The 12,929-nt window shown below is 33.3% G+C and overlaps 1 protein-coding gene across 1 annotated transcript in view; it reads right to left on the reverse strand.

Annotated features, from left to right (window-relative positions):
- MCMDC2 (minichromosome maintenance domain containing 2) overlaps positions 1-12,146 on the reverse strand; it is a 30,044-nt gene extending 17,898 nt beyond the window's left edge. Inside the window, exons 1-9 of the mRNA XM_069466426.1 lie at positions 12,053-12,146; positions 11,830-11,960; positions 11,698-11,757; positions 9,895-10,090; positions 9,130-9,252; positions 8,910-9,014; positions 7,640-7,762; positions 5,405-5,642; positions 427-632 (exon numbers count right to left, since the gene is read on the reverse strand). Of these exons, the coding sequence (XP_069322527.1) occupies positions 427-632; positions 5,405-5,642; positions 7,640-7,762; positions 8,910-9,014; positions 9,130-9,252; positions 9,895-10,090; positions 11,698-11,757; positions 11,830-11,960; positions 12,053-12,146 (1,276 nt within the window). The remainder of the gene's footprint in view (positions 1-426; positions 633-5,404; positions 5,643-7,639; positions 7,763-8,909; positions 9,015-9,129; positions 9,253-9,894; positions 10,091-11,697; positions 11,758-11,829; positions 11,961-12,052) is intronic.
- Positions 12,147-12,929: the final 783 nt, after the last annotated feature.

Genomic DNA, 12,929 nt, shown 5'->3' on the forward strand with positions numbered 1-12,929 from the left:
TAGCTGGGGTGAGATGATATCTCATTATAGTTTTGATTTGCATTTCTCTGATGACTAAAGATGCTGAGCATTTTTTCATATATCTGTTGGCTATTTGTATATCTTTGTTTGAGAAATGTCTATTCAGATCCTTTACTCATTTTTAAATTGAATTATTTGATTTTTCCCTATTGAGTTGCAGGAGTTCCTTATATATTCTATACAAACTCATGTATTGAGACAAACTGAAACCAAAGGCTAAAACAGCATATTTTCACATTGGATTCCTGTTTTTATTTATAAAACTGAAATGAGAAATGGCATTTAATATAATTTCTCAATTCCTAAAACATGTGCAATACTATCTTAACTGTTAAGTAACTTCTTGACACTGATGAGAGCATATGTTAAATAGGTAAACATTAATTTGAAAAAAAAACAGTTTACCTGATTGAAGCTGCTCAAGTTTATCTTTCTTGTGTGAAGCCAAGTCTCCTATAAAGCAGATACCACCTTTGGCTAGCAAAGCACTGCCAGCTTGAATGCTAACTGCTCCAGTTCCATACTTATTCCTGGATAGAGTGGGAAAAATTTCAGTAGAGACTGGATGACATATACCACGAGGAACAAGGTTTATGCTAAAATTCAAAAGCCTAGGGGAAAAAATAAAATTTTCATTACTTTTATTTGATTTTCAGAAGTCATAATGTGTTAACAGCTAGACAATTAAATTTAATTTGATTCAATGTTTATTGAACACCTGTGCTATACTATACCAGCTTATCTGCTAGGGATAAAAACATATAGCCTAAAAAGAGAGACATAAAAAACTAAAACATGATGCAATAAGTACTAAAATAATATCTTTAGAATATCCATAAGGGAGTATTATTTATTCCTGGAAGGGAGTCAAAGAAAGTTACACAGAGATGACATTTGAACTGGGCCTTCCTCTTTTTATGGATTGTTTTCTTTTGCTTATTCAGAATTTTTGCATTAGGCTTGTCAATGTACCGTCATAACTATGCCTGCTGCCTGCCTCTGTATCCTGCAAACTCTTGATACAGCTTTTTAGTTTCTAACCTCTTTTCTAATTGTCTCAGTATCTTTATTTCTCAAATTTAAATTCTAAGAAAGGAATATGATTATCTTAGCTTAGTTTTCAAATCATTGCCACAGAAAGCATAGCTTGCTGGTATAATCAACTATAATGAGTAGACATAGACATGCAAAGCAAAAGAGGGTGAGGCATAAACATGCAAGGCAAAAGAGGGTTAGATTTGGATAGGTAGATGGTAGAAAATATGTCTAGTGTATGTGCCATTCCAAGGAATTTGGATGTTAGTTTGAAGATATATAAAATAGGAGAGTGATTTTAGAAAGAAACTTTTGCAGTTTCTTTTCTTTTCTTTTCTTTTCTTTTTTGAGACAGAGTTTCACTTTGTTGCCCAGGCTAGAGTGAGTGCCATGGCGTCAGCTTAGCTCACAGCAACCTCAAACTCCTCGGCTTAAGCGATCCTACTGCCTCAGCCTCCCGAGTAGCTGGGACTACAGGCATGCGCCACTATGCCCGGCTAATTTTTTCTATATAGATTTTTAGTTGTCCATATAATGTCTTTCTATTTTTAGTAGAGACGGGGTCTCGCTCTTGCTCAAGCTGGTCTCGAACTCCTGACCTCGAGTGATCCACCCGCCTCGGCCTCCCAGAGTGCTAGGATTACAGGTGTGAGCCACCGCGCCCGGCCTGCAGTTTCTTTCTATAATAAAACCAACCCTAGCCCACATTAAAATCACCTGGGGAGCTTTTAACAAATTCCAATGTCACGCCGCTCACCCCAAACCACCTAATTAGAATCTCTGGGAGTGAGACATAGTCATAAATATATATATTTTTAATTCTCCCAGGTGTTCTAATATATAGCCAGGCTTAGTACATGGTGATATGGAATGATAAGCCACAAACGTGGCTACACAATGAAATCACCTGAGCAACTTTTAAAACTACTGATGCAAGGTCACAGAATACGAAGTCAAAATATAAAAATCAATTGTATTTCTATATATTCATAGCAAACTGTTGAAAATGAAATTAATGAGACAGTTAACTTGATGCTATTTTTAGTAGAAAGTATTCAGGAATCAATTTAACAAAATATATGCATGACCTTTATAAAACATTGCTGAAACAAATTAAAGAAGATCTAAATAAATGGAGAGATAGACCAAACTTATAGCTTGGACTACTCAATATTGTTAATATTGAATTCTCCCCAGAATTGATTAATACATTAAATGCAGTTCCAATCAAAATCCTCAAAGGCTTCTTTTTGGTGAGGAGGTTGGTATTAATATATTGATTCTAAACTTTGTAAGAAAATGCAAAGGACCTGAAAGCATTTTTTAAAAATCTTAAAAATTAAGAATAAAGTTGTATCACTTGATTTCAAGACTGAGCACAGAGCTACAATAATGAAGAAAATGTAGTATTGGTATAAGTATAGACAAATATATTGAAGTAATAGAAAAGAGAGTTCAAATAGATTTATATCCAGTTCAATTTTATATGCAGTTTCTACCCAGTTCAATTTATTTTCAACAATGGTACCAAAATGATTCAATGGGAAAAGGAAAGTCTTTTCAACAAATGGTGTGGAAAAAATTGGATAAATGCATAGAAAAACATTTTAACTCATGCCTCACACCATATGCATAGTTAACCTGAGATAGATAACCAACCTAATATAAAAGCTAAAACTATAATGCTTCTTGTGAGGCATAATGGCTTATGCCTATAGTCCCAGCTACTCAGGAGGGTGAGTCAGGAGGATTGCTTGAGCCCAGGAGTTTGACACCAGCTTGGGCAATGTAGCAGGCCTCGTCCAAATAAATAAATAAAAAGTAAGCTAAAAACTATAATGCTTCTAGAAGAAAATATAAAAGAAAATCTTCATGACCCAGTTGTAGGCAAAGATTTCTTAGACAGAACACAGAAAACTCTACACATGAAAGAAAATAATAAATTGAACTTCATCAAAACTAAAAAGTCTGCTCATCAAAGACACCATTAAGAAAATTTAAAAAATAGCAAGCTTTAGATGGGGGAAAAAATTGTATATGTATATGTGTGTGTGTGTGTGTGTGTGTGTGTATATAGCAAAGGACATACATCCAGAACAACCCAACTAAAAGGCAAGCCAAGGACTTGAAGAGACACTTCATAAAAGAGGATATATGAATGGCCAATAAGCACATGAAAAACAGCTCAAATCAGTAGTCATCAGGGAAGTGCAAATTGGAACCAGGAGATACCATTTCATACTCACTAGAATGGCTAAAATGAAAAAGACTGACAAAACCAAATGTTGATAAGGTTGGAAACAGGTGGAATTCTCACACTATTGGTAGGAATATAAAATGGTACAATCATTTTGGAAAACTGTCAGTTTCTTATACAGTTAAATATACCAGAAATTCACTCCTAGGTATTTATCCAAGATAATGAAAATAATTTCCACAAAAAGACTTGTACAAGAATGTTTACAGTACCTTTATTCATAATAGTCAAAACATGCAAAACTCAACACCTACCACTAGGAGAATGTATAAACAATTTGTGGTATATTCATGTAATGGAATACTATTCATCAATAAAAAATAATGAATTACTGATGCACACAACTGGATCAATCTCAAAAACATTTTATTGAGTGATAGACACTAGACCCAAAAGAGGATGCACTGTATGATTCCATTTTATGAAGTTCTACAACAGGAAAATTAATTTATGGTGACAGAAATCACCTGTGGTGGCCGGGCGCGGTGGCTCACGCCTGTAATCCTAGCACTCTGGGAGGCCGAGGCGGGTGGATCGCTCGAGGTCAGGAGTTCGAGACCAGCCTGAGCAAGAGCGAGACCCCGTCTCTACTAAAAATAGAAAGAAATCTGGCCAACTAAAAATATATATAGAAAAAATTAGCCAGGCATGGTGGCACATGCCTGTAGTCCCAGCTACTCGGGAGGCTGAGGCAGTGGGATCGCTTAAGCCCAGGAGTTTGAGGTTGCTGTGAGCTAAGCTGACGCCATGGCACTCACTCTAGCCTGGGCAACAAAGTGAGACTCTGTAGCAAAAAAAAAAAAAAAAAAGAAATCACCTGTGGAGATACGAACTGACTGGAAAAGGGAATGAGGGAAATTTCTGGGGTGATGGAAATGTTCTACATCTCATTGTGGTAGTGGTTATAGGAGTGTATGTATTTGGTAAAATTTATTGATTATTTTTAATGATAAGAAGATATGATTGTTTCACTACAAATAAATTTTACCAAAGGACAAACAAAAAATCAAAATCTCTCATACAGCCCTAAATACCATAAATCAAAAGGTTAATGACAAACAGGAAAAGAGATAAAGGCCTTAATTTACAATAGCTATCAAAAACCAATAAAAAATAGATAAGCAACTTAGAAAAATAAATAATGGTCAAGATTAGGAGGTTTGTAAAATATAATACAATTGTTTAATAAGATTTAAATGATGCTGAAAGTTATTTCCTGTTAAAGAAATGCAAATTAAAATAAAATACCATTTTCTACCTATCAGATTACAAAATTTAATAGTTTGATAATATGCAGAATTGATGAGTCTGTAAGGAAACAAATACTTTCATGCTCCATGAGTAGAAGAATAAAGTGATGAAATCTATAGAATTTGGCATCATATTTACATTGCCAGTGGCAATTTAATTTTAGCAAAACATCATTTGTACAATTAAATTGATGGTAATTTGAATTTTAGTTTTTCTATTTTAAATTAATTTTATAAATTTATTTTTTGCTTTAGAATTACATACAAGATATTTTAAAAGGAGGTTATTCTAAGCTTTGTGAACATTTAAATAACTTTTTAAGAAAAGGGTACTTGCTAATGGGGAGCCACAAAATGTTAAGTACAGGCTTATTCCAAAGTTAGCATGATGTACCCCCAAAACAGTAATTTTGGTACTTTTGAGAGCCTTTTGGGTACAGCAAATCAATATTATTGAATGGAATCTTAAAAAAAAAATAAGAAAATGGCATATTGGCTCCTTAGGGAGAGAATATTTAAAAATGAAAAAAAACCCCACAAAAGTAGAATATAGAGCTAGGGAATGGGGGAAAAAGAAGGCTGGCTGGCATTTATTTGTAAAGGTCTGAGTGGGGGAATAGGTTGAAACTTTGAGAGGTTAGACTCTTAAAATATTGAAAGCAAATATCTCAATTATCAATTTATGTTTTCAAAGTTTCAAACTTTATTGATAAAAATTGATTTAAATAATTATACTAGCTCAGATAAATTCTAAATATTCTTCTTGTAATAATGCTCATGGGAAAGATTTATGCAAACCTGTGACCAATTAATATTTTAAAAATTCATGTCATATATTTACCTCTCTACTAGTAGAGTATCACTTGTTATAATTAAAATATCCAGGCAATCTTCCAGTTCCTTTTTCCGGTCACTTGTCTGTACAAGACTCATCAACAAACAGAGCTTGAGCAAATTGTAAGTCCCAGGAGGAACAATTTGTGATGCAAAGATATTGGCAAGTACTGCTGTAAACTTCCAGCATGAACTGGAAGTCAAGGAGAGGAGACACCTGAAGTTGTTACTAATTTCTGAAGGAACTGAAAGTAAATATTGACACATATATTAGAAAGAGTTTTAAAATAAGCATACAACATTATAGATATTTGATTCCATTTATCTAAAATATCAAATTATAGTTTTAATGATGCCATATTCAAATTCTTATAATGATATTAAATTTTGATTGGCGGTCACACTAGTCTACCATTTCTACCCCAGGCAATGTAATAAAGGGAAGAAGTCACTCTGTGTTTTCACATACACTAGCTGTGGGCACCAGGCAAATCCCTCATTCTTCTCCTTTCAAGATCGGTGTGAGCAAAGGCAGATCATGGCGCCCCTGTATTGCTGTGTTTGTGCCTATATGTCTGTGTTTGAAATAGCATCACTTTCAATGAGTGATAATAAGTAGAATGGGAAATATTTCAATGCTGTTGTTAAAAGGAAAGATTTATATTCTACTAGTTTAAAAGCACTGTACCATATTGTAACATTCTAGATCTTCTCCACCCCCTCGATCTCTCCAATTCCTGAAAGGAATGACTGATTCATAGAATTGGTCAGTTTGGGAGGAAGAGCAGTGCATGTATAACCCAGTCCCATTCTCCTTCCTCTTGGGCTGCCATAATAAAGCAACGATTTCCTCTACTCACCCATGCCCATGGACCAAGAGAGGCCTAATTTTAGTCCAACTCTTGCCACATTTGGGTGGCTAAATTTGCCTAATTCTGAAGGTCAGCATAAGAAAGCACACTTCTTCACCTATATATAAGTCATGTTCTGCTACCAAAATCAATAAATCTTGAGATACTCAACAGCCATGCTTTCTTTCAACATTTTTGTTCTTTTAAGAAGCTTTTCTCTTCAAGATAAGTAGAAGTATTGAGAATCCACTTACATTTAAATTCAACATGGGTCTCTATTACTACAGATGGTTATCTATGGATTCCAAAATATCCAACTCTACTCAAGATTTAACCTAGCTTTCCCACATTTAGATATTTGTGAGTCAAGTTAAAAGAAAAGGTCTGCTCTCTACTTTTATTTACTTAATGCTAAAATATGCTGGAACTGTTAAAGGAAATTATCAGTAATAAATGTGATATGTTGGCCCTCATCTGCCTTTATCTTTGTCTTATTTATTTATTTATCTATTTTTTTTTTGAGACATAGTCTTACTCTGTCTCCCAGGCTGGAGTGCAGTGTTGTCATTATAGCTTACAGCAACCTCAAAGTCCTGGGCTCAAGCAATCCTTCTGCCTCAGCCTCCTGAGTAGCTGGGACCACAGGCACGCACCACCACGCCTGGCTAATTTTTCTATTTTTTGTAGAGATGAGGTCTCACTCTTGCTCAGGCTGGTCTGAAACTCCTGGCCTTAAGCGATCCTCCTGCCTCGGCCTCCCAGAGTGTTAGGAGTACAGGCATGAGCCACTGCACCTGGCCTATCTTATTTATTTAAAACATTTTTTTAGAGACAAGGGTCTCCCTATGTTGCCCAGGCTGATCTCAAACTCCTGGCCTCCCACCTCAGCCTCCAGAGTAGCTGGGACTATAGGTGTGACCTCCCGTGCCTGGCTTTTGTCTTATTTCTTCATTGGTTCAGAACTCAGTTGAGGAAAATGATACCATTTTATAGTTTTTCTCAGATCAAAACAGTTACTTAGAATTGCCTTAGCTAGAAAATAAAGGGTAGTAATCTCTAATTGTTGGCATCCTGAAACATTTTTTTCTTTCTGCTAATTATATTAAAAAAATCAAAATAAAACTTAGCTAAAAGAAAGAAGTCCGGCCTGCCAGCAAGTTTCCACATTATCCGTTTTATTTCCTTCATAGCACTTATTATTTAAATTGTCTTATTGATTAGTTTACATGTTATCTGTCTACCATACAATTTAAGAGCAGGAACCTTGACTGTCTTATTTACAACTGTATTCCTAATGCTTAGAAGAGTGCTCAGCACACAGGCGAACAATATTTGCTGAATATATTTAAATTTAAATATTTGTTAATATATGATATTTATATTTTCCTTACCTTTTGAATTACAAAAAGTTATGCTATTTGCTTCTATACAGACAGTTTGTGAGGTTTTTACACATGTTGGAATTCCAATAATTTTATATTCATTTCCTATATTCATTTTATTCACTGATTCATCTACAATTATTGAACAAAGAAGAAAATGTGTATTCATTAAACGAAACTTGTACACGACGTATGGTTTAAAGATTCAGAACCAGTAACAATTCAGTAGTTGAGTTAGTAATATTTACTCTTATTTAGTATAATATCCCTATACAGTGTCACTATTAATGTAAAGTGATGCAATTTTATTGCTGATAAATTTTGATTCTTATATGCAATGCTGAATTAACTTCAAGAAGCATAAGACATAGCAACTATTAATAGACACTGTCCTATAATATAGTCAAAAAGAAAAAATATTCTATATAAGATAAAATGTCTCTGTATTAAATAACAAAGAATGTTAATAAAAGTGACCTTATAAGTAATAATTTTATTTAGGAAGAAAATTTTACTGTCTACAGTACATATAAGGTACTTGTACATATATTATCTATTTATAATACACCTAAGTACTTGTACATACGTTATCTAATTGTAAGCAGTAAGATAGGTAGATATTCTTATCTCAACTTTATATATGAAGAAACAGAGAGGTTAAATGACTTGTACAAGGTTCAATTGCTAGTAAGTGGCAGAACTGAAATGCATATCTAGGTCTGTCTGTCTACAAAGTCTACCTCTTGTATTATACTAGGTCCCTCTTTTGTATCTACAGACTGGGCAAAGCTTTGCATGAGTTCAAAGTTTATTTTAAAAATCACACTAAAAATTTTGTTCCTCCATTCCACACTTAGAAGCTGGCTGGTGATAAACCTATGAAAGAAAGGTTGATAAGGAGGAGCAAGTGTTAACTTCTTTCAGTGAAGATAAAACAATGATCTCCATTTTTTGTTTCCTCTCTAGCTCCAGAGGGCTCAGCAATAACTCCAATATTTATTTAAGACACACACAGAATAGCGAGAGATCACTGCCTTAAAATGACTGTGACTTACATAGCACAGTGTTATGGACATATAGCAGGTGCTAATATCATTTTAAGTGAGTATTGTATGACTAACTGAATAACTGATACATTAGCTAAATATGAATATTTTTTAAAACACTCAGGAGTAAGAAGATGTGACTCTTAAGCTATAGAAGTAGCATTTATAAGTATAAACAAGTCAATAACATAATTTATAGCAATTTATTTTGAGTTCAAACAGAACTTACTCACCTCTTAGGAAAATTGTAAGAGATTGGAACCTAAATGGCTGGTTGTTAGAATATCCTTGAAAAGCCTGAAGTGACTTTGTGGTAATTATTTCAACTATCTGTTTATCTTAAGGCAAAGTGAAAAAAAAACTAGATTTAGAATATATATTCAATTTAATTTCCACATGAAATATCAGACACTATTTTAAAAATTGTAATTACAAAATGTAAATGCATTTTACCACCAAGTACTCTAAATTTGCTGTCTTCTTGAAGTGAAGATGCACATAGATTACACAAAAAGTCACTTCTTATTGTTGCAGATTCTGTAGCACCAGGCACATGCACTCTTATATACTGAAATCCTGAAAGAAAACAGTGATAAGCTAAATTTGCTTTCAGACTTAGCTATTTTCAATCCTTTAAAATTAATTTAATTCAAAGTATAATTAATTCAATTTTGCATTTGGGTGCAGAGTAGTTCAATTAACACTTATTGCATGGTTGTTTCTTCCCAGGCACTATGCTAAGGCACTGGTAATATGGATACTTAAACACACAATTTCTATATTTGGCAATAAGCAATAGACAATTTCAATATAAAGTATTCATTTGCAGAGTGTTCAGAGAGAAGAGAGGAGGGGCATTCAACCCAATGACAGTTAGGGATAAATGGAAAAGATATCTTAGAGAAGGACTGACCTGACTGAAGTCAAGTCAAAGGGATGAGGGAGGACATTAAATGGAGAGGGAACAGAGTGAGCAGTCATGAAACAATGTGTGAGAAGAACAAGTACTTCAGTGACATAGGTGCACTTGTTAAGTTGGGGGCAGGGGAGAAAAGGAGAAAGAATGCATTTAAAGATTATTCAAAGCAAATGTATAAACATTAGGAGATATCAAATTTTATTCCATTCTTCCTACTTTGTTTCCTAACTAATGGTAAACAGGATTTGGGATTAAAAGATAAATTGCTTGATGTTTTGATTTTACATTTTAATACTTACCTTTTGAAAGAGGGCATGCTTCATCTGAACAAAGAAATCTTGCACCTTGTGTATACTTAGTTACTGTTGTCATTGCAATCACAATTCCTTGCATCATATAAAATCTCTGAGATGTATAATCAAGTGGGAAGTCACAAAGATCAAGACCATAACTTGGCAGAGGAGGTAAATGTGTTAATTTCAGCACAATATTAATCTAATAAGAACATAAAAATGGTATTAAAATTGCAGATCCCATTTGACTTGCATTATAATATAAGTACATTGCTGAGTAAATTTAGTAAATGATTTGTTAATGTTAGGAATAAAATATCATTATGAACTCATTATTTTTCCTTAAATATACACATTTGCTTGCTAAATCCACGGAAAAGACTTCAAAAACAACGTCAACCCAATAGCAAAGAACACTCCTAGTGCTCAGACTGTGATCTCTAAAGATCATTTTTCACTAAAAAGAATCAGGGCTCCTTGGGGGAAATGGCTGATTCCAGGTCTGGGACAGAAAATTGAATGGAATTGGGATATCTTCTTCTGTTAGAAACCAAGGGAGCTATAAAAAACAAACAGTATATGTCAAAAGGACATAGAAGCAAATTTGAAGGGATTCTCAATGACTGGAGGTAGGATAATATAAGCATTAAAAGGAATAACAGAGATGCATTGAAATATAACAGCTATATTAAATCAGCTATATTAAAAAGTTTATGAGTTCTTCATATTTAAAAAAAGAAAAACAAAAAGCAAAAAAAGATTGGTCATCATTGGAAGCTGCTAGATTTCAATTTGTTACTCTCTGAAAAAGTATAAATGCAAGGAATTAAACATTTATCCTGTCTTTCATGTACAAATTGTATTTCAAAGTAACCAAATAGTTGATGAGAGAAAATTTCTCTTATAGAATAGTTTTAGCTAACAAATTCAGAAAGAATACTAACATTGGAAAAATTGCAATTTTGCAACTCCTAATGAAATAATGGATTCTAGGCAATGAACATCAGTGGCCGCTAAAACCATTAGGTGCAAGTTGATGGGAAACCATATAATGGAGAGATCAGAATGACATCACAAGAACCCACTGATCAATTGTGACATTGTTAAAAGTGGGACAACAGATATTATACCTTCCTGATATAGTGCAATATGGAATACATGACATCAACTATGATATATTCTTGTCAAAATGAGTTGAATCTGAATCTAAAAATCCTTTAAAGCCAACTTCTATTTTAGAAATATGAGGTATAGGGGAATAAGATAAATAGCACCACAAGGAAGCAATTAGACAAATTCAGCTTATGTAACATAGGATAATTAACTAGTTTCTTCAAAAAGTCATTGATATAAAAAGGGAGGGAAATCACTTCTCACCTTTTGGCTAAGATCAAGTTAGTAAAAAGGGAGGGGGAGGGGAACAACCATAGTTTTTAGAGGTTGATACTAAAGTATGGAGGGATAAAATAATAGAACATTTAGGATTTGCTTTAAAATATTTCAGAAAAAAATTGATGATGCACGTATGGCAAAATATCGTAACATTGAACCTGAGTGATAGATACATAGAAATTCATTGTATTATTCTCTTTACTTTTGGGTATATTTGAAATACTTTATCACAGAAGTGTTTAATGTTATAAGTGATAATATAGGAAATAAAGACGTGCATGTAAGATATTCCATTGAACTTTGAAAAAATGTAGTATACTTCTTAAAAAATAAAAAAAGAATATAAAAATATTGATTTACAAGTCATCATGAAAGTTTGTACCTGAATTTCCTTTGTTAAATTTCACCAAAACTTACTTGAGTTTCTGTCTGCAATTGCCCAATTAATGAGAGAGTCTTTACAGCAATAAAACAGACCTATGATTTCAAACAAACAAAAAGTTACCAAAAATTCCATGTGGTATAAAATTATTTCTTTCTTTAACTTACTGATTGAAAAACTTGAGCAGCTTTTAAAGGCTGGTGTAAAATGTGATTTCCAAGTTCAGCATCTAATTCAACAACATCAGAAGGATTTATTAAAATATTGAATCGATAAACAGCATAACTTTGTTTTGAATCTGTGAAAATAGACAAATGTAAATGTCAGGATAGTTATATGTAGGAATTTAGTTGAGAGTTTCTCAAATAAAGTCACCTTTGCTGAACATACCATTGTAGTACTTGCAATCATCTATAAACTTTTGGAGGCCTCCACTTCTGTCAAGATAGATAAGGGCTGCTTCTTTCATTTTTAGATTTGACATTTTCTCCTAGTTAATGATTTTTCTCTGTTACCAATTGATTAAACCACAGTTATTGGTAAAGACCACAGATGGTGAAACTCATAGAAAGGATCAGAAAACCTAGAAAAAAAATAAAAGAAATTTTACTTTTGAAGACCTCTAATAAGACTTTACAAACTATTAAAGTTGAGAGCGAAATAAAACTAAGGAAAATTTACAACTTTTAAAAATTCCTACCCAAAGAGAAACAAAGCTTTGTTTTATTTTGCCAAGTAATTATTTTTATCAACACTGGGTTATAAGATCCTCCACAAGATTGCAAACTTAAAAACAGCAGCCTCAAATGTTTTTAATAGAGTAGGTAATTCCAAAAAATGCTTGTTGAAATAAACAGTATGGGATCATGAGGATCTCTTGTAGGTGTTGTTAAAAAAATTAAAGTGGTAAAGTTGTTTCATAAATTCAATCTAAGTAGCAAAATGTAGTAGAATGAGTACTAACCTGGGAAATTTGAGAATTTGATTCTAGACCCAGTATTTCCTGGTTGCTGTGGAGAAATCACCTGACCTCTCCTTGCTCAGTATCTTTATCTGTAGGAAATGAAAGGGTTGTTATTAGACGATTAAGGCCCTTTCGGTTTTAGATCTTTTGTCAGTGACCAGCATGAAACATTAAACCACAGTAATGAGTACAGAATGGAATATATAAAATCCATTTAAGCACTAATTGGATACAATATATGCCAGTAATTGTGACAGGTTCTAGGAATAAAATTATTAAGCTTAGATACTGCCTTTCAAGAAG

The sequence above is a fragment of the Eulemur rufifrons genome, chromosome 3, assembly GCF_041146395.1.
Source record: "Eulemur rufifrons isolate Redbay chromosome 3, OSU_ERuf_1, whole genome shotgun sequence".
Classification (NCBI taxonomy): Eukaryota; Metazoa; Chordata; class Mammalia; order Primates; family Lemuridae; genus Eulemur; species Eulemur rufifrons.